The following is a 25,507-nucleotide window of genomic DNA, read 5'->3' as shown; positions in this document are numbered from 1 at the left end:
GTTATCTTAGCAGATAACTTAAACAAATAAAAACAAGCTATCATAACAACAAAAAATAAAAGAAAAAGAGCTTCTAACCTGTTTCAGACCAAAAGATGCTTCCCCTGACAGTTTCCTGCTACCTTTCTTACACCAGTCAACTCTTGAGACCCAAATGTAAGAAAAGTACCAGGGCAACCCTATGCCACTGCTATTAACAGAACCTTTATAGTTAAGAGGGAAAATATGTGAAGAACAAATATATAAAAGCTCTCTAACTCCTCAAATGGAACATAGGATTTTCAGAATGTTTTGCTCAATAAGTAGATTGCTCAATAATCTGGTTCCTGACAAATGAACAAGATGACAAAGTAGCAAAATGTAAAATTGTTACTGTTCTAACAATCAAAAAGAGAAAAAGAACATTTAGCTAGGTCATTAAATTTAGTATGTGATAAGCCCTCAGGGGTTTCCTCCAAACCATTACATTGTTTGCACTTACTTTCAAGGCCCCCAAAGATTCAGTCTATCAAGAGATTCAGACAACTGAACTCCAGCAGTAAAACTTGTAAAAGATTCATTCACTTTTTAATGGGTCATAGGACTCAACGGTAGAGATGACAGTCTTATTTTTGTTAATGCCGTTAGTACTTCTAACAAGCATAAAAAAAAACTGTATGTAGAGGCCGGCCCAGCGGCGAGCGGTTAAGTTCTCACATTCCCCTTGGGCGGCCCGGGTTCGCCAGTTCAGATCCCAGGTGTGGACATGGCATCTCTTGGCAAAAGCCATGCTGTGGTAGGCGTCCCACATAGAAAGTAGAGGAAGATGGGCATGGATGTTAGCTCAGGGCCCAGCTTCCTCAGCAAAAAGAAGAGGACAGGCAGTAGTTAGCTCAGGGCTAATCTTCCTCAAAAAAAAAAACAAACAAACTGTACGTAGACTTCAAATCATTGTTTCAATGATTTAAACAATGCAAGTCATGAAGGTTTCCCTGCCCTCATACAGAATTTTTGAATCTATATGAGAATGCATAAATATACAAAATGCAAAGTAATGTGAAGCAAACGATTCAAAAGGACATTACAAGAGATAAGTAGTAGTGCAGCTTCATAAAGAATACACAGGAACCATTAAAAGAATACACAGAACTTGAGTTAGGAAATCAAGTAGAAAATCAAGGCCTGCATGTTAGGTCTGTCAGTATCACTAGATGTGTGAATTTTAGTGCAGTTACTCTGTATGGATTTCATTTTCCTTATCTATAAAACAGAAGGTTGATTCTGAGGTTCTCACAATATTGTTCCATATTATGATACAAGCCCACATAAGATGAAAAACCAAGGAATGATAAAACAATAGGGCTACGGGTTCAAAGGAAAGCAACAGCACAAGGAACAGAAAGATCTGGAAGACTGCACTGAAGGACCAAAAATGAAACTTCAACAAAACTTGACTTCATTTGCCACGTAAATAATTGAGGAGGGAAAATTTCTTTTAAAGAATAGACAGGCTATGCATAGGCATTCAAAGTCTCAACAGATATGAGGGCAGAAAAATACAAAATCTAACTAAAAGAGACTAGTTTGGTTAAAGTGGACAGCTCCCACAGAGAGAGAATGCTGTCATTAGAAAAAACACATTTTCAACAGATTGTCAAAAGGCTAGGAATTCTGAACTATATACTCTGTAGACAACAGGGAGCAGTCCTTGGTTTAACAGTGAGGGACATGTTCGAAGCATTATTTTAAGATTAAGGCAGAAGGCAGGACACACCGAGCAGGGAGAAAAGTCAGGCAGAAAATTCAACTAAAGCTACTGAAAAGAACAAATACCCGAAAGAAATTTCAAAAAATGGCTGACAAAAATTGACCGATGTTAAGTTATGTGGCTAGAGGAAGTAAAAGATAAAACCAAGGTTTGTGTCTGGGTAATTGAAAGCATGATAATATCACCAAAACAAAATCAGCATATGGAGGGCCAGCCCTGGTGGCCTAGTGGTTAAGCTCTGTGAGGTCTGCTTCAGCAGCCCGGGTTCAGTGCCCAGGCATGGACCTACACCGCTCTGTTAGCTGCCATACTGTGCTGCCAGCCCACACAATAAAAACAGAGGAAGGTTGGCACAGATGTTAGTTCAGGGCGAATTTTCCTCAGCAAAAAAAAATTTAAATTTTAAAAATCAGCACATGGCAACAGTTTTTGAAGGGAAGACTAAAAATTCTACCTTTGAAGTAATTTAAGGTAAAGATCATCCAGATAAAATTGTTGTCTTAATTAAATAATCTTTAAATGTCATTTTTGGCCCTGTCAGTTGTCTTCTGAAAACAGCAAAGTATTTATGAAGAACTTGTCGACTTGCTTAGTGATTTCGAGAGTTTCCTCCAATTTTACTTACTAACTATACAAATAATCATTTAGTCTTCTGGTGCAGGTAGAGAATATTCGGTATTTTGCCATATGATAAAGGTGAACAAACTGTAAAAGTTATTAATAAATTATGACCAAAAAAGAGACTGCGTCTCTATTTAAGTCAAGTCTTTCTGACAAGTGCTTTATAACAATAATCACATCAAATCTAACTTGAGCTTTGGCAGGAAAGTTCTCAAAGGTCCAAAAGAAAAATAAATCCAGCAGCATAAAGTATCACTCAATATCTAACAAAACAGTCTATGTACACTTCAAGTTCTATTTACACTGGCCTGAAAGCACTGGTAAAATCTGGACTAAAAGATAATGCTTAGAAAAATAAAGCAAACAATTCAAAATTTAATACGTGAACAAGCACAGCTGGAGTCTTGAACACTGCAAGTAGTGTTTACAAATATTATAGCTAATTCCTACGGATCACAATTTTCCCAAAGAAGATCCCAGAGGTTGTGATCAAGATGGAATCAAACCACCATTAATCAACCAATAAATATTTCTGGAGTTACTATCAAACTGTAAACGGGATGCCTATTTAAGAACTGAACATTATTGACAATTCCCAAACAAACAAAACCTCCTTCTTGGACTTTTTTCCCATTTACTTTGTGACCTCACTGCAGACGGAAACTTGAGGCACAGTGGTTTCCAGGTGCTCAATAAATTCTAGGGCTGCTTTTTCATAAATCTACCAAAGTAAGATTTTCAAAAATGAATACTTCTTGCAACACTTACCCCTTTTGACCGGACATTGAGTTTCTTTGCTCACCAGCCAAGAAGTGGTTAGAAAATCCTCCTTAACGTCCTTCTTGCCTAACTCCAATGGTTTCTTATCAAATCTAACGGATAAAATTATTTTTAGGTGACCAGTTCATCAGTTCAACACGATTTGAGCACCTTTAATGTTACGGTTCTCAGCCCTGAACAGCTTCCCGAGCTTCTAACGGCAAATTTAACTTTTAGGGAAACACGTAAGGTTACAAAACCAGCCTACCGAGACAATTTTTTTTTCCCGGATATACAACAATTCAAGCCAAAAGCTCACAGCCCAAGCAACTTGCGTACAAATCTACGGTAGGTCCAGACGATTCAAATAACCCAGATTTCCCGAGAACCGGGGACCGGCAGGGGAAGGGGGGTGGGGATGGGGGAGGGGCAGAGGCGCATCCCAGGCTGTCCACCCTCGGCGCCGGGCAAGGCTCCCTCCCCTGCTCCCCGATGGAGCTGAGCGCGCCCCTTTCCTCCTCTCCCACGTCCCTACCTTCCCCACCTCGGATTACGCCACGACAGGCAACAGGACTTCTTCGGGAGGAAAAGACACAGGGAACGCGCGCGCCGCACACTCGACCTCCCAGCCTCGCAGGGGCGGCCGCCGGGGCGCTCACCCCGACCCGGCGCTGCGGGGACGGCCAGGGAAGCCGCGGGGCCGCGCCGCCCGGGGCAGTAGCCGGAGGTCCCGCAAAGCCGCGGGACAAACGCCCAGGCCCGGCCGAGCGGCCTCCCCGCCCCCTCCGGCTCAGCTCCGGGCCGGCAGACGGCGCCCCCAGGGCTAACTTCGCCGGGGAAGAGGAAGCGACGCAGCAAGCGAACAGGCTGTGTGGACGCACGGAGGAAGGAGAGGCTGTCTGCGCGTCTGCCCGCCAGCAGGGCCGGCTCGCCTTCACGCTGCCGGGCCCGGGCGGCGCCAGCTCACCTGAGGAGGGCACCGGGACGACGCCGCGGTCGCCGCGATGGCCGTTACGGCACGAGGCCTCCGCTCAGCCGCCGCGTAGCTCTCGGGAGAGGGGCGGGGTGCCCGCGGCGGGCGGGCGGGGCTGCAGCGCCGACTGGCCGCCAGGCGGCGGGCGGGTCCTCGCGGGCAGGAAACCCCCTCCTGGCCCAATCTGATAGGCTCTACCGCCCCCTCCCGCCTACCCCTGACGCGAGAGCTGTCTGCGTCGCGCCGGGGTTGGGCGGGCCGGCTTGTCAATCAAGCGCTGGGCTGGGCCTGGAGCGAGCTGAGGCTGCGCGGCGGAGAGCGAGTAAGAGGCTGAGGAGCGTCCGGCAGTAGTGACTCTCTGCGTTTTACCTCCCGGCTGAGTGCTTTGGGCCTTCCCGCTGGGCGCCGCGGGACAGGCTCCGCGGCCCAAATTACTGCTCCCCTGGTTCAGCCCCAGCCGCTCTGGGGTCTTCCTCCTGGTTTCTGCACCTGAAGAGGGTCTTGTCAGATGAAGGTTGTCAGGGGCAGAGAGTGAAAAAGCAAAAGGCCTGGAAATGGGGACCTGAGAGAAAAATGTAAGACGTGTGCCTCATTTGAGCCACAAACCGAAATAAACAGCCTGCGAGCCTTCGAAGTGGCCTGCTGCGTAGGGAGTTTCCAGTCTGGTCTGCGGTGGTCCTGCTGTGAGGAGGACACTGACCGTCGGTGCCAGCAGGTCTGCCCGCTCTTGGTGGCCCAGCCCCAGCCCCCTGCGGGGCTGCGGCAGTCGGTGGTCCCACGCCAGTGCCGCGGCCCCGCGCCTGCCTCATCCCTCCGTGGCTCAGCCGAGGCGTGGCCTCCTTAGGGAGCCTCTCAGGGAACACAGGTATTTTCCCCATCCAGGCTGTTGAAATAGTTGGTCCGTATCCCTGCCTGGACCGTGAACTCCACTAAGTCAGGAGCCATGTCATTCGGCCTTTCCCCAGTGCCTCGCACGGGACAGATGGTCAGTAGGCATTGTCTCAGGCGTTCATACATTTTCCTTTCCCTCCTTTAATCCTGGCCCTGACTGTAAGTTCCAGGAGTTCACGCTTTTCTGCATTTAACTTCAGTTATTCATTTGAGGGCTGATAGATTACGTGGTTTGCTTGCCACATAGAGGATCATAAGGTCAAGCACAAATCACCTCTGGCCCCTTCCTGGCCTCAAGCTGGCTGGGGCAGGTAGACCGTGAAACTCTGAGCCACAGCATGGCTACATTCCATCATTAGCATCCAAAGTGAATAATGAGTTTTGAATTTATTCTAAGGGTCTAAATACCTTTGCATATTTTATCATGGTTGCTATGGACTGAATGGTGACCCCTCCCAAAATTCATGTTAAAGCCCTAAAGCCCAGTGTGACTGTATTTGGAGATGTCTCCCATGAGAGGACACAGTGAGCAGGCCACCAGGTGCAAGCTAGGAAGAGAGTTCTCACCAGAAACTGACTGTGCTGGCACCCTGATGTGGGACTTCCAGCCTCCAGAACTGTGAGAAATTAAATTCCTGCTGTTTAAGCCAGTGGAATTTTGTTATGGCAGCTCGAGCTGACTAATACAATAGTTTTATTTGTTGACAGATCTTATAAAGTTTATGGATTGAGATATTATTATATTCATTTTTGAAGCTGGAGAAACCGTTGTACAGAGGTTAAAAGTATTTCTCCAAAAATCACACAGCAAACTGTTAGCAAAACCTGGCTCAATTCTAGTTACATATTTAACATGTGATGGGGACGGGGGTCTGAATACGAATACAACAGGTAAAGTAGTCCTTGCCATCAAGTAGCTTATACCACCATCTTCAGTGGGGAAAATAAACCCAGAAAAAAATATGCTGAAGTCATAAGTTTAGATTTTATTTTGCAAGGGAATATGTATTTGAATGGGTCAATGATCTAAACAGACTCTTCACAAGATTTTAATCCAGATCTTTTGACTACTGTGTACCACCTATTTAAGCAATAGAAGTAAGGGAGAGAGCTTTTTCATAAAAGGGTTTCAGTTGTCTGTAAACATGTAACTTCCTTTTAGTTTTCCTTCTTTAAGTTGCCTCATCACCCATTCTTAGCAGGAACTCTTTAAAAAAAGAAAAATTCAATATATGGAAAAGAGAAGGAGTTGAAGAAGAAAAATAAGGAAACAGCAATGAAAGAGGAAGCATTGGGTGGAAGGATAGACAGGCAGAAGGTCATGTATGAAATTGCAGTATAGTGTACTTAAAAGGAATGGAGACCATGTCCTTATGAGGTGGGAGTTTTCCCAGACACTTCCTTTCATACACTCTGTCTCCCCAACTTTCGAACACAAACATCCACGAGGCTGCTTCTTCCTCTCTTTTTTGCGGAACCCAAACCAAAAACGGGAATCACCGCTCCTAATTAGTGCTGAGTGGACCAGGGACTAGCCAGAATCAGGCAACAACAAAATTTAGGTCGAAACTTATGACCTATGGACTGGAAATGGGGCTTCAGATATGGGTAGCTAATCTGTCTAGGATGAAAACATGCAGGTGGCTCACTTCATTAATCCCAAAGGAAAAGATTTAGGAAGACAAGGAAGGGAAAAATGAGCCTCCACGTCTAAAGGCCTTTCCCAGGAAACTACTGATAGCTTATGGTATCATTTCTAACTTATGTTAGTTAGAAACTTATGTTAGTTAGAAATTATTAGAGAGAATGATCTGGTTTAGCATCACTGTCAGACAGGACTGTTTAGGACAAAAAAAAAAGCCCTACCTACTAAACAGCAAGAAGTAACTAATCACAGGCTTGACTATGATGTCTAGAAATTAGTGGACCCTGGTAACTAAATTTAATTTCTGGATTGAGTATTGTTATACTTTTCTGGGAATTAATTCAACAAAAATTTATTAAGAGTCTACTTTGTAATAAGCGCTACAATAGGTACTACAGATCTAAAGATCCATCTTAAAGGAGCTCAATCTAGTGTCAGAGAATGAGATTTAAACAGACACTTATTATTAATGTAGTAAATACAGCAATAGATACACACAGGGGAAGTTAAGCCACAGTGGGAGGGGAGTTGTGTGGTCAGGCTAGTCAGAGAATTGAATAGGCAAAGAAGAGAAGGGCTTTCCACATAGAGAGGCCTGCGTAAAAAAGGTATTAAGCAACGGTGGAGTATTGCCGGCACAGATGATTAGAAATGTGAGCAATAGTGGGTTGTGGAAGTTAAGGACCTTAGACTTTATCCTACAGGCAATGAGAAACCATCAAAGGGTTTTCTTGCAGCACTTTAAAATGTCATTCTGTTGTTTTCTGGCCTCCGTTGTTTCTGATGACAAGCCAGCTGTAATTCTTATCACTGTTTTCCTGTATGTCATATATATTTTTCTCTGGCTGCTTTTAAGATTTTGTTTCTTTGTCTTCATCAGCAGTTACACTGTTTCTAGGTGTAGTTTTCTGTGCATTTATCCTGCTTGGGTTCACTTATTTCCCTAGATTTTTGGATTGCTATTGTTGTTTCCTCTTATCAAATTTGGAAAACTTTTAGCAGATATTTCTTCAAATACTCTTTTCTGCCCCATTCTCTCTCTCTTCTTTTGAAATGACACTTACACTTCAGCTACACTTCTTAGGCCTTAGTACAGGTCATTCCAGGGTGTGTTCATTTTTTTTCAAACCTTTTTCTTTCTGTGCTTCAATCTGGATAATTTCTATCAAGAGCCAGTGTCTAGTAATTCCTGGGAAATCTGAAGGTTAATATTTTCACAAAAGCACAGACACCCTACTAATGACTGGGGGTTTCTTTGGGGAAGGTTTGGAGACATAATAGTCAAGAAAACAGAAATCACAAGATATTACAACAGGGAGAATTTAGTATTGGGTATTGATGGACTAAAAAAGCAAAAAGGGAACAGTGAAGTAGCCCAGAGGTGATAACTGTAGAGAGCAGCTGCCGCCCCTAGGGCTAGTGACAAAGAAGAATCGAAGCTGGACTATCAGGTCTCAGAAGCTCAGCAGAATGACCCAGCTGAGCTGCAGCTCAGATGCCTAAGAGGCTGCTTCCAACTGGTCCTACTACTACTGGGAGGGATATGATGAGGCTGGTTTGGGAGGTGGAGGAGTGCCAAAAGAAGCTCAAGGCTGAGATTGATTGCTGCTGCTGGAGCAAAGGGCTGTTGCGTATTGTTGGGGTAACAATGACAGAGACTGCGAGCAAACAGAAGGGAGGAAGTCCTCTCTCCCCTTCTCCTGTCTTCATCTCCCTCTAACACCCTTTATTGGTGGAACCTAGTGAGACACCAGCTGGCATAGGAAAAATGTAGTTTGCAGGGTCTGAGCCATAGCATCACAGAGGAAAGTAAAGGGTGAATCTGGAGCTAAGATAGCTCAATAACAATAACAATTGTTTAATAACCAATACCATATCAACATTTGTTTATGCTAAATTAGTAAAAATTGCCCAAATGAATGCCACCTTATATGCTTTTACAGATTTTTAGGCCCTTTTGTAAAGAATTTCAGGACACCAAGTTGTTATCAGTTTTCTGCTATACTATGATTACTGCTGGTCTCTTTTTCAGGGGTAGGGAGTACCTTACTGCAGTTCACATTTGTACTTGCTACAAAATCATAAACAAGGGCAGTTTTGGAAGAGATCTGTATAAATGAGGATAAGTAGACCCTGCCCCAACATTAGGTCTCCCACTGTCAGACACAAAATGGCATAGACTAAGTACAGCTGGCAAGAATCCGGTTTTCCTATTCCTATGCATTGTCTAATGTGGCCATAGAAAGGAGAAGACCAATTTCCTATTCTCAGGTAGAACCACTACCATTGTCACTGAAAAACCATCTCCGTTCCTTTGTTCCCTTTTTCTTGCCTCAACTTAAGCTCCCTTATCCAACCCAATCATGTCTAGTTTTCTAACACAAGTAGACGACAAAACAGGGGTTGGTATTTAGCCTATAAACTTACAGTGAACTTTTCACAAATGAAGATTTTTTAATATTGAAGGGTTTTTGTTGAACATTTGTAGAACATTGGTCATGAACAAGTCTTATGTTCTTTAGTGATGAAAGTTAACATTCTCCTTCTACCATAATTACTTTTTGTTAATAACATTAAAGACACCAGGTTCATAATATTTCACATATTTAATATTTGTCTTTGAATATATTAGACTAGAATAAATTTTTCTACATCTGCATATATTAATTATATATTATGTAGCACTCTGTCAATTATACAACACAAAAGACATTTATAGGTAAACATTAAAATGGCAGTGTACCTATTAATAACGTTAACAAGATAATAATCAGGTATTCATTTAATGGGAGAATCTAGTATTTCCTGATAATCCTGCCTCCTTAAATTCCTCCAGTAAAGTTTATAGCCAGCAAGGACAAAAACACTAATCATAATGATTACCCCTCCAAAGACATCATAGACACTAGGAAATATGTGTAACACTAGAAGCTGCAAGACCATAGCTACCACAATCTCCAGATGTTGTACTGTGCTAACCAAAGCTGGATGGAATTTGTCCAAAGCATAATAAACTCCTAGGAATGCTGCAGTAGAACAGACACATATAGCAATGAGATAACTCCAGGTTTCTCCATCTAATGGGATGATGGGTTCCTGAAGAATGAACATAGTAGATACTCCCCAGACTGTCCCAGTCCAACCAAAGGTAAACAGTGCAGTCCACATGCTGATCTTCTCCTTAATGGATCTATAAACTATCATGGAAAGAGCAGTGGTCAGTCCAGCCATGACGGTCATAGTGTACCCAAAGGCTTCTTTCCAGGCATTTAACAAAGAATTGTCTTCATCAACAATGTTAGGGATCATGACAAGACAAACACCTAAGATGCTGCAAACAACTGTAGCCATGTCAACATAAGCCATTTTCTCATCTACAAGTAAAAAAGCCAAAATGGCACTAAAGACTGTGGTTGTGGCTCTCCACATAGTGGTCCCATTGCTTGGAGGAACTATTGAAAATGATGTATAAGCACAGGTGATAGAGATGACATTGCATACACCATAAAAGAAGAGTCGTAATCTGTATCCACTGGGTCCAAAAGGGGCCTCCTGGTAGTAACACACAACTAACACAGATAAGACCTGCAAGACAGAGCGGATAAAAATCAGTTCTAGAGATGGAACTTTAGAACGATCAGAAACAAGCCTCGTGATAAGAGCTACACATCCATGAGCCAAAGCAGACCCAAACAGCACTATCCACATTTTTCTGGATTGAAAAATATTTTTTTCTGCAAAATTCTGGAATTGCCCAATCTCACTGCTCATTGGGTCTTCTGTCGGTGGAGGTCGGGTGTCCATGGTTCCAAAGAAAGTTCTTCCTTTTCTTTTCATTTCACTCAGCAGGCCTTTCTTTGGATTTTCTTCCATAAAATTTCCATAGTCTTCATTGATTTCCTCATATCCATCATCCCCAGGCTGAGGGTAATGAGAAGTATATTTCACCATCACTGTTTTGGGATGTATTTTCACCCGTTTTTTCACTGGATATTTTTTGGAGGGAGAAGTATCCATTTCTTCAGATAATCAATTCTATTTAAGAAGAGGAAAAAAAGACAAACATACATATTCATTCAGTTGAAATTTAATTTTAATTTCTATTATATGCACCAATTCAATAATATAAAGTAAGATTGGACCAAAAAAGTTTAAAAAAAAGTTTTAAAAAAAGTAATAGGAAGAGAGGATCTGGCAATACACCTTATCTGGTGTATGAGGTCCAATGAAATTGTCTACCCTTTTTTCACTCTCATCTTAAGTCTGCTCCTATTCCTCACTCTACTTATTCTTTGTCTCACTCAGCTCTAATTCCTAACTTTACATCACAGCCTTCTGATATTTTTCCATCTCTTCATTCCTACCTGTCTCTCTGCCAATGCAATTAAAAAAACACAGAAAAATAAATAACAGCTTAAACCAAATCTTTCCTTCTCATTGTGTCCATTTGTCTATACTATAAATTATAAATGCATGTCCAAAGTCTTTTGCATAATCACTTCTGTATAATACCAGAATTAGCCTTATATTACAAATTATAGTGATTTTTTAAGCATTTATTCTGGGATCCCCATACGTTTTTCAGATATATAGATACACTGAAATTAGAAAATAAATAAAATGGATTTAGTGACATTCATGCATTGGTGTGTACAACCTTACTGATGAGCAATTGGGCAATATGTATTAAGATTTTAACTGAAGTTACTCTCTAATTCACCAATACTACTTCTAAGATTTTACCCTAAAGAGATGATCACAAGATGCTTTTTACCTTATGTGTAAAAAAAAAAAGGAAAAATTAAGAATATGTATTTATATTTGATTATATAACATAAAGAAATTATGGAACAATACAAAGGAAACTAATAATTGTTGGGGTGAGACAGGGAACAAGAATCGAAGAAAGCCTTTTTATTGTATACTTATTTAGATTTTTATTTTTGAATCACAATATTGTTCAAAAAATTAAATTATAAACTAAAACAAAATGTTCATCTGTTAATTTAAGAGAGCATACAAAAAAGTGTGGAAAAAATGTATGAATAGGAGAGTTCATGGTAGCTTACTACAATTACCCTTCTTACAATGAAATATTATGCTATGCATCCATTAAAAACAACAATGCAGAACTTTATTGACATGGAAAAATGTCCATGACATATTGTTGAGTGGGAAAAAACTTAAGCTTGTTGTAAGGATTAAATGAGATAATGCATATAAAGAATTTGCCACAGTGCTGGCATATAGTAAACCCTCACGAAATGTTAATAAATTCAGCTTCCTTTCGCCTACAATTTACTCTTGAAATACTGAGTATCTTCCACAATGTTACTCTTTCTTTGAGACCTGTATTTATTCCCTCAGTTCTCTTTTGTTCTTTCTCTCTCTCTTTCAATGAACAATTTCCTGTTTCCTTCCTAATGATTCCTCTTCTTCCTCCTAAGAAAAAGAAAAGAAACCTTTTGTTTTTTTTTGTCTTCATGACATACGCCCTGTTCCTTGCCAAAAACTCATCAGTTCCAGGATCTTAAACCATGGTCCAGAAATCAAATCCTATTTTGTTCTTTGACACCATCTGGGTAGCCAACTGTTCCGTTCCTATTTACTCCTTTCTCTTCTAAACACCACCTTCAGTTGGAAGAAGTCATTTGAAAAAACACCACCTGTGCCTCCAAGCCCTTTAGTTTCTTAGCCTGGACCTCCCACTTGCAGTCCATCCTGTATATTGCTATCAGGCTAATTGGATGTTCTTTTTTTCCAATTTTTATCAGGACATTTCCACTTCAAATCAAGACTTCAGGTTCAATAATCCCAAACTGACTTAATCACTTTGGTCTCCCAAATAGATTTTTCTTGCCTAACTTCCTCATTTATGTTTGCAATATCACCATTTTTCCAGTTCCCCAAGTTAGAAACCAAGGAATGCTCTGAATTATCCTTTCTGCTGTCACACTTCCATTTGGTCATCAATCTCATTGTTTTTGTCTTTTCCTTTCTCCTCCAATTCCATTTTACCTTTGTGATTCTGGATCAGGTTATCATGAATTCCTACCTAGAATATTGCAACAGCATCCTAACCAGCCCCCTTGAATCCCAGTCCTTCTCCACTAAAACCCATCTATATTATACCACTGTCATATTAATCTTCTTTTAAAGATTCAAAACAAAAAATTTCCCTCAAGCTTTCCTCATTTAAGAACCTACAGTGATTTCCTACTGACTACCTCAGTGAATCTCAACTCCCCTGCCTGGCTCTCAAGACTGCTTTGTCCAGCCTCTATCAACACCTGGCTCCTTAATTCACATACTTTGCTGTGATCAGTTCAGTGTCCTCCCTGTCCTCACTCCCCACATGTACAAATCACTTCTCTAAGCCTTTATTCTCATTAGTTTCCCCTCTGCTCCAACTTTCTAAACACTGCTTATCTTTTAAGAAGGTCCAGTCCAAATTCTGCCTTTCGGAAACAAGCCTTCCCTGACCACTCTAGCAGCTTATTTTTTTCTTCCTTGTTTAACATCTGCAGTAGTTCTTCTAATACTTGTAATCTAACAATTTTCTTATTCAGTTGTCTCAATTCAGTGGAGCTTGTCTCCAGTCATTGTACCCAAATTTGCTATGTTAAATCTCCTTTCCTTGCTAGTCAGCAAGTATCTTAATGACATCGCAGTTAGATCCCATAACTTCCCACTTGCTGTTCACTGTTAAAACTTCATCGCATATCTATTCAAAGCTTTCCCCTCCTCCACTGTAGGCCATATTTGTAGCTCAAGGGGCATGAATAGAGACACAATGTGGTCTGCTATTTTACTCCTTCTCCCATTCCCTCCCTTTGGAGTCCATAGAAGGGCAATATGGTCTGCCTCTGGGATGCCTCCTCCATCCTCCTCTTCGAGGTTCTAGCTCCCCTAGCTTATTGTCACAGGGAGGAAAGGAAAGGAAAGGGACATGTTTCATATATTGGCTGCTGTAATGTGATGGCTTTTTGATGTATAAAGTTGGCTAGGCTGAACTACATTCCCCAGTTATCTAACCAAACACTAATTTAGGTGCTGCTGTGAAGGTACTTTGCAGATGTGATCAAAGTCCCTAATCAATTGACTTTAATCAAAAGAAAAACTATCTGGGATGGGCCTGACCTAATCAGGTGAGCCCTTTAAAAGAGGGCTTACTGGGGCTGGCCAGGTGGTGCAGCAGTTAAGTTTGCATGTTCCGCTTCTTGGCGGCCCAGGGTTTGCCGGTTTGGATCCCAGGTGCGGACATGGCACCACTTGGCAAAAGCCATGCTGTGGTAGGCATCCAACGTATAAAGTAAAGGAAGATGGGCATTGATGTTAGCTCTGGGCCAGTCTTCCTCAGCAAAAAAAGGAGGATTGGCAATAGTTAGCTCAGGGCTAATCTTCCTCAAAAAAAGAGAGCTTAGGCTTTCCTTGAGCTCAGAGATTCCGAATAGTTCATGCCCTTGGAGTTCCATCCTGATCTTCCTTTCCTTACTGCCTGTGAACAACAAGCTTCAACCGCTGCTCGTGGGGTTCCAACATGCTCTTGATCTCTTCCTGATTGCCTGCCCTTCAGACTTCAGACTTGCTTATCCAGCCCCCATAATTGCATTAGCCAATTCCTTGTAATAAATCCTACTGATTCTTTGTCTCAGGCTGAACCCTGACTCTAATACATGTTAGAATTCTCTCTTTGATTGTTGTCTTTGTTTCTCTGTTAACTCTGATAAGCCACTGCCACTGTCTAGGCAGCAGGCATCCGAATGCAGGCTATCTTGGGTAAATGCTGTAGGGCCTCCCCAGGGCACAAATCTCTGATATGGGAGAGCTTCCTGCCCTAGGGTTTATGCTCACAAATTTTTGCTACTTGGTCCTCTTGCCTGGTGGGCAGCTGTCTTGGGCAGGCACCAATAGTATTCACTTCACCCCAGGAAATTCACATATCCTTACCACTCCAACAAGTGTACAGGCCACTCACTGTGGCCTTATTCTCTCCAATTTTATTTCTCTTTGCTCAAATAAGCAAAGGACAAATTAAAATGTACTATCTAAGCTGATTTCCAACAAGGGGATGAGAAGGCGCACCTGTTGCAACTAATGATCTGGTAACCTTCACCCTCAATCAGCTTTTAAGGAGAACTTCCTCCTCTCCTCCCCCATTAGGAAAAAGCACAACATTCTGCTTAGACCAAAGGTCCATAACAGATAATATGAGCCTGGTGACAAATTGTATTTTCCAAAGAGAGCCACTAATCTAGTATCTCCCATACTACATATTTGTTTTTTTTAATGTGAATTTGACATTATTAAATAGAGAGTTAGGGTCTCTAATATTTAATAGAATCTCTCCTCCCATTAAAAGTAGGCAGGCTTTTGTGGCTGTTTCAGCCAATAGAGTATGGCAGAAGTGACATATTGTGACTTCTGATGCTAGGTCATAAAAGGTGATACAGCTATGCCTTCCTAGCTGCCACACTTGTGCTTGGAGCTCTGAGCCACCAGGTAAGCAGTTTGACTGCTCTGAGGCCGCCATGCTGTGAGGAAGCTCAAATCAGCCCAGGTAGAGAAACCAAATGGAGAGCCCTGAGACTACACGAAGAGAGAAAGATACCAGGGCAGCCCCTAACTGCTCCAGTCCCTGCTGTTCCAACTCCAGCCAACCATCCGACTTCAAGTATATAAGAGACCCTGAGTCAGCCCCAACAAGTCCTTTCCAAGTTCCTGATCTACAGAAACCAGGATAGATAATAAAATGATTGTTTTTGTTTTAAGCCACTAAGGTTTGGAGTGATTTGTTATCTTCAATAGATAACTGGAACACCCACTGCCCTCCCTCGTATTCTAAGGAGTAGAAAAGAAGGATGGTTTTGGTGAGAGTTAAAGTAGAAGGCCGCTTATATCTGGCCCTAATTGATTGCCTTTGAAAGTAGGATATTTTGTCCTCCACTGTGGGATCCTGGATGCTAATTTTGAGGGAAGAGGAAAGTTTTATTCAGTATCCTGTCAGGCACACATTAGTGTATTTAATCTTAGTCCAACGGCATACTTTAAAATGTTATTTGCACTGTGCAATTTTTATTCATTTCTGTCAATGGCTTAGTCTATAACAAATATATTCCAGGTATTTCTCAACACCATTAATATTATATCATGACCCACTGATACAAAAGCCAGCTTATACTAAACGGATACATAAAAATCTTCCTCAGTCTCTCTAGTTTTCATTTAATTTCAGGCTTCATGAATGCAGTTCTTGAAGGGAACCTGGAATCCTGACTAGTTCTTACATTTTTGCACATGAAGTCTTTTAACATGTGAGCATTTCAATAAATATTAATTGAGGTACCATATGCACAGCACCATGCTAGGCTCTATAAATAAGACAACAAATAAAACAGGCATGGTCCCTGAAACCACTGAGCTTACAGACAGGTGGAAGAGACAACAAATAAGTTCAACTTTAATATTTTATTGAGTTAATAATGCAGGCAACCACATGAAGTATGGGGAACTGTTGGAGTACATATAAAAGGCATCTAGCCCAAATATAGGGAATCTTAGCAGGTTTCCAGGTGGAAAGGATGCCTGAATTGGGACTTGAGGCATATGTAGCAATTAGTCAAGTAAAGAGGAGAGGGGGAAAATATTTTTTTCTAGAGATAAGAAATTTAAGAGTCAGAAATGTTGGTTTTGAGTTCTGGCTCTGCCACCACCTAGAGTAATAATTATGTCTATTTTAAGAGAACGAGTTTTAGATGATAATTGTTGGGGTCTTTTGACTCAACTTGCTTCAAAATTAGTTTGTCTCTTTAATGACTTCACGCTTCTAGTATTTTGATTTCTCTCCCATGCAAGATCACTGTGCAGTTCAGTGATCACAACTTTCTACGACCTGCTCAATGTTCTGACCAAGGTGCGAACTTGACTTCTCCTTCCTCACAGAGACGAGGGGCGTGAACTAATCTCGTGGCTCCAGGTCCTCTGACAGGATTTACATGGAGGCAGAGCTGTCCATTTCAGCTGTGTGAAGCAACTTGGCTGAGTAGAGGAATATGAAACAGTAGGACAGAAGACCAGCCTGCCTGGCTACCAGTATATCAACCTGAAATGCTGGACACAAATGGGTTAAAAGGATGTATAGTTTGATATCTGCTTGAACAATGGGCACAATTCAGTGTGCCAAGCCTGAAACCAATATTTTCGTCCAAAAGAGGCACTGTTTCCCAAGCTACAACCCACAACGCGAGGCCGAAGATCACTTCTCTGCTAAGGTTGAGAAAATTAACACTGACATCTCTACTGTCTTGGTAGAAATCCTTAGGATAATCCCCTTAAGGTACCTAAGAAATGCCACTTGGTAATAACAGTTTCTTTAGTTACCAAACTGATCCCTAAAATGGTAAAAAGTCTTAGATATAAAGCTGGCTAGTGCAACTTGATTTAGTGTAGTGGTTTAAATGTAGGCACAGATGTGATATCTGACACTTGTGAATGAGATTGGCTTTTAAATAAGTATTTACAAAGAACTGATAGGTTGCTAGCTTATATCTGAGCAGCCTAGCCTGAGGTGCCTTATTACCCCCAATGTGCTTGGATAGTCTTGTCCCTGAATGAAAATGAAAAGAGTATATCTAACTGGCCACCTGAAAGGGAGAACCCAAAAACCATCTTTCCAGGATATCATGAAACATCAGGACATGCATAGGATCTCTGCTGTTAACTGTAACTCCTGAGACCTGCTGAGGGAAGCCATTCCTCCCTCCAAACTGATGAAAAGGGGCCCATATTCTGATGCCGCAAAGGCTGTCTGCATAGTGCTACTACCCATCCTCATGCTGAGCCATGGCCTAACCCTTAAGACCCCTGTGTGAATAGGGATTCTTCACTCTCTTGCCCACTGCAACTCATGAGGATCAGGAGGGCTAGAGGCAGCATTTAAGTTTGCTTGTACTTTATTAATATTTTTCGTCTGTATCTTTGTGTAAAGGTCCACTACTTTAGAGGAAAAAGAACCTGCTTCTAAGCTCCGACCTCTAGAACTAGAAAATTAGTTCTTAAATAAACTAATAAAGTAGAGTTTGAGAGACAAGAATAATGATAATAAGTGAGAAATAGAGTAGAAGGTAAAGGACACACCCTTTCTTATATCGGGCACACTGAGGAAGCAAGGAATTTATCATGAGGAATTAAATGTTTGCCCTTCTTAGAAGGTGTGATAATATTCATGTTGCTTGTAAGTGCCAAATGATCAAAATGAATCAAGTTTATAATCAAATCATGAAACTGAAGAGTTTTATGAAGATGTAAAAGAGAGGCTGCAGAAGTTAATTGTACAAGACTTCAGTCAAATACTCAGATTATATAAGAACCCACCATTGGCAAATTCAACAGCAGAAAAAAAATAAAAGAGGAGACATAGGCTACTAGTCTCCTATGGTAAACCAACTGAATGTTATCTCCATAAAAATATAACAAATTTCAGAGCAATCTGGACAGAATCATTCTAAGTTAGCTGTATTACATAGGACAGATATACACACGTAATAGCAGAACTTGCAATAAAAACATCACTCATATGGCAGATTACTGCTTGACAAACAACAGTCCATCTACATCTTTCTTAGGAAGACAAAAAATAAGGCACATAATCATTTCCCCTTTTGTAACACTTAGATTAAAGCATCCTTGCAATGGGCTATCAGAAAGAGATTAAAAAGACAGAGACCTTGATTAAGCCAGAGATCATGGCAACATTTTTTTAGCACTCTAATGGAAACAATAAGAATTAGGATAAAAGCAAGAAAGAGAAAACAAGTAGAATAAAGAAAGGCAAAATTAATGGTTCTAAAATCCAGTGAAAACAGAAGGAAAGATGGAAGAAGACAATAATAACAATACCATCAATAGCCAGATGTATTGATATTTACATTTTTACAATATGCTAAGCACTAAACATGGGTTAACTCAGCTTTGAGAGGAAGTGAAACAGGAGGTTTTGGAGTCGGGGAGCAGAGAGGAAGGGTGGAAAACTAAAAATTTGGAGAAAGCTAATGGCCTACCTCACTTTGAACTGAAAGAATTTAAAGGAGGTAAAGGAAGGTAGTCACTTTAGGAAAGTAATTCAGTAGATATTATTGAACACACTCTATGTGAAGAGCACGCTCTCTGTGGAGCAGCTCAGTAGGTTCTTTTGTTGAAGAGAATTTACTCCAGTCTTGCCTAGAACTTTGTCACATAGTACCCAAAATTAGTCTCTCCTCCCTACTCTTCTCTCACTCTTTCCTCTTCCCAATCTGCTCCTTCTTTCCCCACCTTCCCTTCTCCACTTTACTCCTGTCCCCCACAGACACAGCCCTGTCTGACATTCTAGCCCAGAAGTGGTTACCACTTACTCATGCAAATAATCTCAGGAAAAATATTAATTTCATTGCCTTAAACGATGAAGAATTATCACTGTCAGAATCACATTCTGCTTTCAAAATAGAAGAAACTATTTTCATTTTCTTGAAATTGTAAGTTCTCTGACAGAAAATAGTGGTGATGACAAAATATGTGTGTGGAAAGTAGGAGAAAAGCCTCAGTTGTGTGACTATTCCTACCACTGAGAATCCCACCCTAAAACCTGGCCTCCTGCCATCCAAACTCAACTGTACGCATTTTCACTCCTCTGGGCCTTTTCCCTGTGCCATTTGGTACTTAGCTTCTGCCTCCTTTTGTCATTTTATTCTCTTTGTATACGATACTGTTAAGTTTTAAAAAGTAGTGGTTCCTCCACTGTGTGTTTGTGGAGGAGGGGGACAACCTAAGTGCCCAAACAGATGAACGGATAAAGAAAATGTGGTATATCCATACAATCAAATATTCAGTCATAAAAAGAAATAAAGTTCCAATACATACTGCAAGATGGACGAACCTTGAAGATATTCTGCTAACTGAAATAACAAAGCTACAAATTTGTTCTTACAAAAGAACAAATATTGCATGATTCCATTTATCTGAGGTATTTAGAATAGGCAAATTCATAAAAACAGAAAATAGATTAGAGGGTAACTTACCAGGGGGAATGGTAGTTATGTTTAACGATTACACAGTTTCTGTTTTGTGTAATGAAAAGGTTTTGGAAATAAATAGTGGTGATGGTTGCATAACATTGTGAACGTAATTAATGCCATTGAATTGTATACTTAAAAATGGTTACAATGGGGGCCAGCCCCGTGGCTGAGTGGTTAAGTTCGCACACTCCGCTGCGGCGGCCCAGGGTTCGGATCCTGGGCGCGGACATGGCACTGCTCGTCAGGTCACGTTGAGGCGGCATCCCACATACCACAACTAGAAGGACCCACAACTAAGATATACAACTATGTATGGGGGAGTTTGGAGAGATAAAGCAGAAAAAAAAAAAAGAGAGAAAGAAAGATTGGCAACAGTTGTTAGCTCAGGTGCCAATCTTTTAAAAAAAAAAGTGGTTACAATGGTAAGTTTGTTTGACGTATACTTTACCACAATTTTTGAAAATACAAAGAAAACGGGGGTGGGGGGCGGGAGTAGTGGTTCCTCTAGTGTGTTTTGAGGGAGAGGGGAAGCAATGCTAGGCATTGGTATTTTTTAAAACCTCCCCAGTAATCCTAATGTATAATTGTCTTGTGCGAGAACCACTTGACCAGATCTAAGGGCCTTTCTGGCTTTAAGATTTAATAAATCTATGGGCTGCTACCTAACTAAGAAAGACAGAGTGCACAGGGCTGGAAATTTAAAATAAAAAAGTGGATACTGAAGCCAGACTGCCTGGATTTGAATCCTAGCTATAGAACTTATTAAATATGTGACCTTGGGCAACTTACTTAACCTCTTTGCCTATTTCCTCTTCTGTAAAATTGCAGTAATAATAATATTATCTCATAGGGTAGAATAAGAATATTAAATCAGTTAATACACACAAAACACTTAGTATCTGGCACCTAGCAAGTGCTCAATAAATTTTAGTTCTTTTTTCACATTACAATCATGTGCCACATAATGATGTTTTGGTCAACAATGGACTGCATATATGACAGTGGTCCCATAAGATTAGTACCATATAGCCTAAGTATGTAGTAGGCTAGACCATCTAGGTTTGTGTAAGTACTTAAGCGAGGAAGCAATTTTCGTCTCCTGTTCTAGGTTCTTCTGGCTGGTCTAAGAACTAAATTGACAGGAGACAAGTTAACAGGAGAAAAACGAACAAAAGTTTAATAACATGCATACATAGGACAAACCCAGGAAAACTGAGTAACCAAAATGACTGAAAACTTCACCTTAAATGCTATCCTCAGCTAAAGTCAAAAGAAGATGTTGGGGGTGGGGAGAGTCAGGGACTCCAATGGGAAGGAAGGTAATTCACAGGTAGGTGAAAAGGAGCAAACGTTTGGAAAACAAGTGTTTGGCCACACAGAAACAGAAGAACACAGATCAGAGCCCAACAAACAGGCTTTTCTAGATTCCTCTCTGTCCACCACCTAGTTCATGTGGTGCTAAGGTGATAACTCACTTCCTGAGACTGGTTTTTAAATCTGAATTCTTTTAGGCTGTTAAGGGGGAGGTAACAAGAAAAACTTTCTGAGTCTTAAAAATAATCAGCCTAAAATAATCCTCATGTTAGAGAGACAGATTTTGGGGTGGAAAATTTTGTTCCCTTTCAGTATGCTCTAGCATGTTCACACAACTACAAAATCACCTAGCGATGCACTTCTCAGAATGTATCCGTGTTGTTACGTGATGCATGACTATATTCTATCTGCCTGGAATGACTGGTCCTCCCCCTGTCTGCCCTTGTCTACCTGTTGAGCTCACATCAGTGGTTTGCTCAAGTGTTACTTCTTCTGCACAATCTTCCCTGGCCTCCCTCTTCTCTGTGCCCCACCATCCCTGCATTCATTTGTTTATATTCTTCCTTTCCCACCAGACTGTACACGTCTCGATAGCAGACTTTCTCACCATTATATCTTCAGCCCCTAACACAGTGCCTGGCACATACTGACGCTCAATAAATGTTTGTTGGATGGAATGGAATGGATTTGAAAACCAAGAAGAAGGAGACATGGAAAAGAATGGGGAATGATGTTAAGACTAATTGACATCTCTATAGGATCTTAGAGGCCCAGATATCCATGTCTGCTCTCTTAGCATGAGTGCTCAATCAATGGTAATCTTAGGTAACTGAAAACCTGTAGTTTCCCTTGATAATCCAAACTACAAAAATGTTCAGAAGAATTCTCCCTATGCTCTGCCTTTAGCCTCTGTATTAGTCCAGGTTATCCGGAGAAAAAGAATCAATAGGATGTATATATACATATATAGAAAGAGATTTATTTTAAGGAATTGGCTCATGTGATTATGGAGGCTAGCAAGTCCAAAATCTGCAGACGGGGTGGCAGGCTGGATACCCAGAGAAGAGCTAATGTTTCAGTTCAAGTCCAAAGGCCGTCTACGGCAGAATTCCCTCTTGCTCAGAGGATGTCAGTGTTCTGTTCTATTCAGGCCTTCAATTGATTGGAGGAGGCCCACCCACATTATGGAGGGCAATTTGCTTTACTGAAATCCACTGATTTAAATGTAAATCTCATCCAAAAACACCCTCACAGAAACATCCAGAATAATCTTTGACCAGCGAAGTTGATACATAAAATTAGCCATCACAGCCTCATCTGCTTGTCCTTCACATGGACAAAAGTTCTGGCTATTCTAAACTACATGAAGTTCTTTAAATATGTCACGCTCTTTCATGTCTCTGTGTTTTTACATATGCTATTTCTTCTTTATGGAATAGTCTTTTCCTGCCTTTTCACCTGGTAAATTCCTGCTCATTCTTCAATTAAATATCCAGATTAAATATCACCTTCTCTGGAAAACTTTCCTAGGCCACCTCCCACTCCAATCTCAGATTCCCACTCAGTGCTTTGATTATACAATATCAATCATAGAATTTATTGCACTGAATTATAACTGTGCTTTTGTCTTTCTCCTCCACTAGAACTGTGAGGGTTTTAACCCCACAGGTTTTAAAATTAGGTATTACTAATTATTATATTTGCAACACCTAGCATAGTACTTGGCATGAGATGAGCATTTAATAAGTGTTTGTTGAATGAATAAATGGGCTATTGTTTTAAATGAAGCAAATTTTGTTAAGAACAAAATATAGGTAATGTAAATAAATGGATTTAAATGGCTAATAACTCAAATAGGGAGCCTTATCCATTAAAACACTTTAAAGTCTTTAATAATATTTCAAGAATAATAAAACATTTGGGTGTGCAGTCTGGCTATTAAGAGAATTTGTGTATTTAGCTTTTCTACCTGTGGCTCCATTTCTGCTGCTAGGTCTCCCATGTTTCCTCTAACATTAAATTCCTTAGTCGTAACTGGAGCTGTTCCTTAAGTAATGTCTATCTGCTTTTCTTTATTTTTTTTCCTAAAGATTGGCACCTGAGCTTATCATCTGCTGCCAATCTTCTCTTTTTTCCCTTCTTCTTCTCCCCAAAGCCCCCCAGTACATAGCTGTATATTCTAGTTGTGAGTGTCTCTGCTTGTGCTATGTGGGACACCGCCTCAGCATGGCCTGATGAGCGGTGCCATGTCTGCGCCCAGGATCCGAACTGGCGAAAGCCTGGGCCGCCACAGCAGAGCACACAAACTTAACCACTAAGCCAGGAGCCGGTCCCTGCTTTTCTTAGTTAAACCATTCTCAGTCAATTAGGAAGAGTGCTGGAGATAAACATCTTTCAGCATCACTCAGCTGAACTTCAGTTGCTATTTCCCTACTCCCAGCGTGCACCTCACAGTTTGGCCCAGTCAAATGAGTCCCACCACCACCAAGTCCAAGGAGGTCCTCACCCGCTCCCTTAGGCTTGCTCAAGACAAGCGCCTGACTTCGGAGCTACTCACCACCATCAGATTTCTAAATACAAAACAACTTTTTGTTTATTCCTATTACAAAAGCAATATATGTTTATTGTAGAAAATTCAGATATGTGAGAAAGCAAAGAAAATAAAAACCACTCATAATCCTACCACCCAGAGATAACTACTGACCCTTCCAGGCCTTTTTCTATTTGTGAACTTTTTTTTTTTTCCAAAAATGACATCAAGAACTCTATCTTATTTTATAACTTCCCCATTTTACTTATCAACACATTGCAAACATTTTTCCATGTCATTAATTATCCTCCAACATCATTTTTAATGGCTAGTTAATATGGTTCCAACAGCAAACTTTGAACACACTACGTCAATCATTAACTTCAGCTTTCTGAGAGCTGACAGGCAAATTGGATGACCATTGTCAGCAATCCTTTATGCAGGAATAGATCCATAACCATCGCAGGAAAAGCCACATATGTGAAAATGAACAGATGACAATTTTGAAGTTTGCCCACTGAATGTAAATGAAGAAATGGCTTTTGATGGCCAGGAGAAGGTTGTGAAAGAACAAAAAGGAGATAAATTAAGAGTATTCATGTTTACCTCTTGTTCTCCATTCAGATGTCATCTATGGAGAGAAACTAGCTGAGACTAAAAGTGAAATAAAGTGTGTCTTCACTTGTGTGTTTATTTAGGATCAATACACTGGCTTTGAAAGGATTTGAGGCAACCATTCAATTACAGTTAAAGGAAAAATGAAACCACAGGAAATAGCAAGCACAGATGCTTCCAAGCACCTGGGATGTGCCCTTTGGATTGTTTGGTCCTGAATATGGCTCTAGATTCTCTAATTATAATGACAGCTATGTTTTTTTAGCCCCTTCTCTGTGCCAGGCACATACTAAGAACTTTATTTTCTCACGTAAGGCTCAAAACAACTCTATGAAGTAGGTATTATAATCTCCATTTTATGTGTGAGGAAATAGGCTCTGGGAAGTTGGGTAACTTGCCAGTTAGTGGGTGACATAACTAGTTAATGGTAGAGACAAGATTCAGATCCAGGTGTGCCTTCCCAAGCCCTTTCTTCTGTACTACACTGCAAAGTAACCACCCATAGTAGGCAGAAGAACGCCCCCCACACCCTACTGCGATGTCCACATCCTAATTCCCAGAACCTGTGAATACATTACCTTATACGACAAAGGGGAATTAAGGTTGCAGATGGAACTAAGGCAGCTAATCAACTGACCTGAAAATAGGCAGACTATCTTGGATTATGTTGTTGGACCCAATATAATTACAAGGGTCCTTAAAAGTGGAAGACAGAGACAGAAAAGTCAGAGGAGATATAACAACAGAAGCAAAGTCAGAGCGATGCAGTGTGAGGACTCAGCCTGCGGTTGCTGGCACTGAAGATAGAAGGGAGTCATGAGCCAAGGAATGTGGGCAGCCTCTAGATGCTGGAAAAGGCAAGGAAATGGATCCTTCCTAGAGCCTCCAGAAAGGACTACCCCCTGCCAACACCCTGATTTGAGCCCAGTGATACCTGTGCCGGACCTCTGACTTACAGAACTGCAAGACAATAAATTTATGTTGTTTTGAGCCACCAAGTTTGTGGTAATTTGTTACAACAGCAAACAGAAAACTCATACACCATCATCCTATGAACACCTAAAGACCATATTTGTTTTCTTAGACACAAAACCCACACACGTAGTACAAGTGGGACAAAAGAACTGCTTGCATGTAAAGAATTTCTGATATTCTTATGATCTAGAAAAGTACTGATAAGACTGCAAAGTTCTGGGTCAAGTGACACAGACAAGATTATTTTAGCCTGAGACAGAAACTACTTGCTGGCTTGCTTGCCTCCTGGGATACCGTTTGAAAGGTCTGATTTAAGAACCACACCCTCGTGATCATCTAGAAAAAAGTGCATTACAAAACATCTCAATGGCTGGCTCAACTGGCC

The 25,507-nt window shown here is 40.9% G+C and overlaps 2 protein-coding genes across 11 annotated transcripts in view; both read right to left on the bottom strand.

The window, feature by feature from the left end:
• NCK1 (NCK adaptor protein 1) overlaps positions 1-4,271 on the bottom strand; it is a 73,185-nt gene extending 68,914 nt beyond the window's left edge. The window contains exons 1-2 of one of the 5 annotated variants that reach the window (XM_070576152.1): positions 3,663-4,105; positions 3,137-3,240 (exon numbers count right to left, since the gene is read on the bottom strand). The gene's annotated coding sequence lies outside the window, so the exon portion shown is untranslated. Of the gene's footprint in view, positions 1-3,136; positions 3,241-3,662 lie in introns of all 5 variants that reach the window. The other 4 variants (XM_070576147.1, XM_070576148.1, XM_070576150.1 and 1 more) reach the window with 4 other exon arrangements.
• A 4,956-nt stretch (positions 4,272-9,227) lies between these two features.
• Positions 9,228-25,507, bottom strand: part of SLC35G2 (solute carrier family 35 member G2) — a 32,832-nt gene continuing 16,552 nt past the window's right edge. For all 6 annotated transcript variants that reach the window (XM_008532709.2, XM_008532710.2, XM_008532711.2 and 3 more), the window contains exon 2: positions 9,228-10,671. In XM_008532709.2, the coding sequence (XP_008530931.1) occupies positions 9,415-10,653 (1,239 nt within the window). In that variant the 5' untranslated portion in view covers positions 10,654-10,671 and the 3' untranslated portion in view covers positions 9,228-9,414. The remainder of the gene's footprint in view (positions 10,672-25,507) is intronic.

Source organism: Equus przewalskii, chromosome 15 (genome assembly GCF_037783145.1).
Source record: "Equus przewalskii isolate Varuska chromosome 15, EquPr2, whole genome shotgun sequence".
Lineage (NCBI taxonomy): Eukaryota > Metazoa > Chordata > Mammalia > Perissodactyla > Equidae > Equus > Equus przewalskii.
The sequence above is the reverse complement of the archived record's forward strand: the minus strand, read 5'-3'. Positions and strand labels throughout refer to the sequence as shown.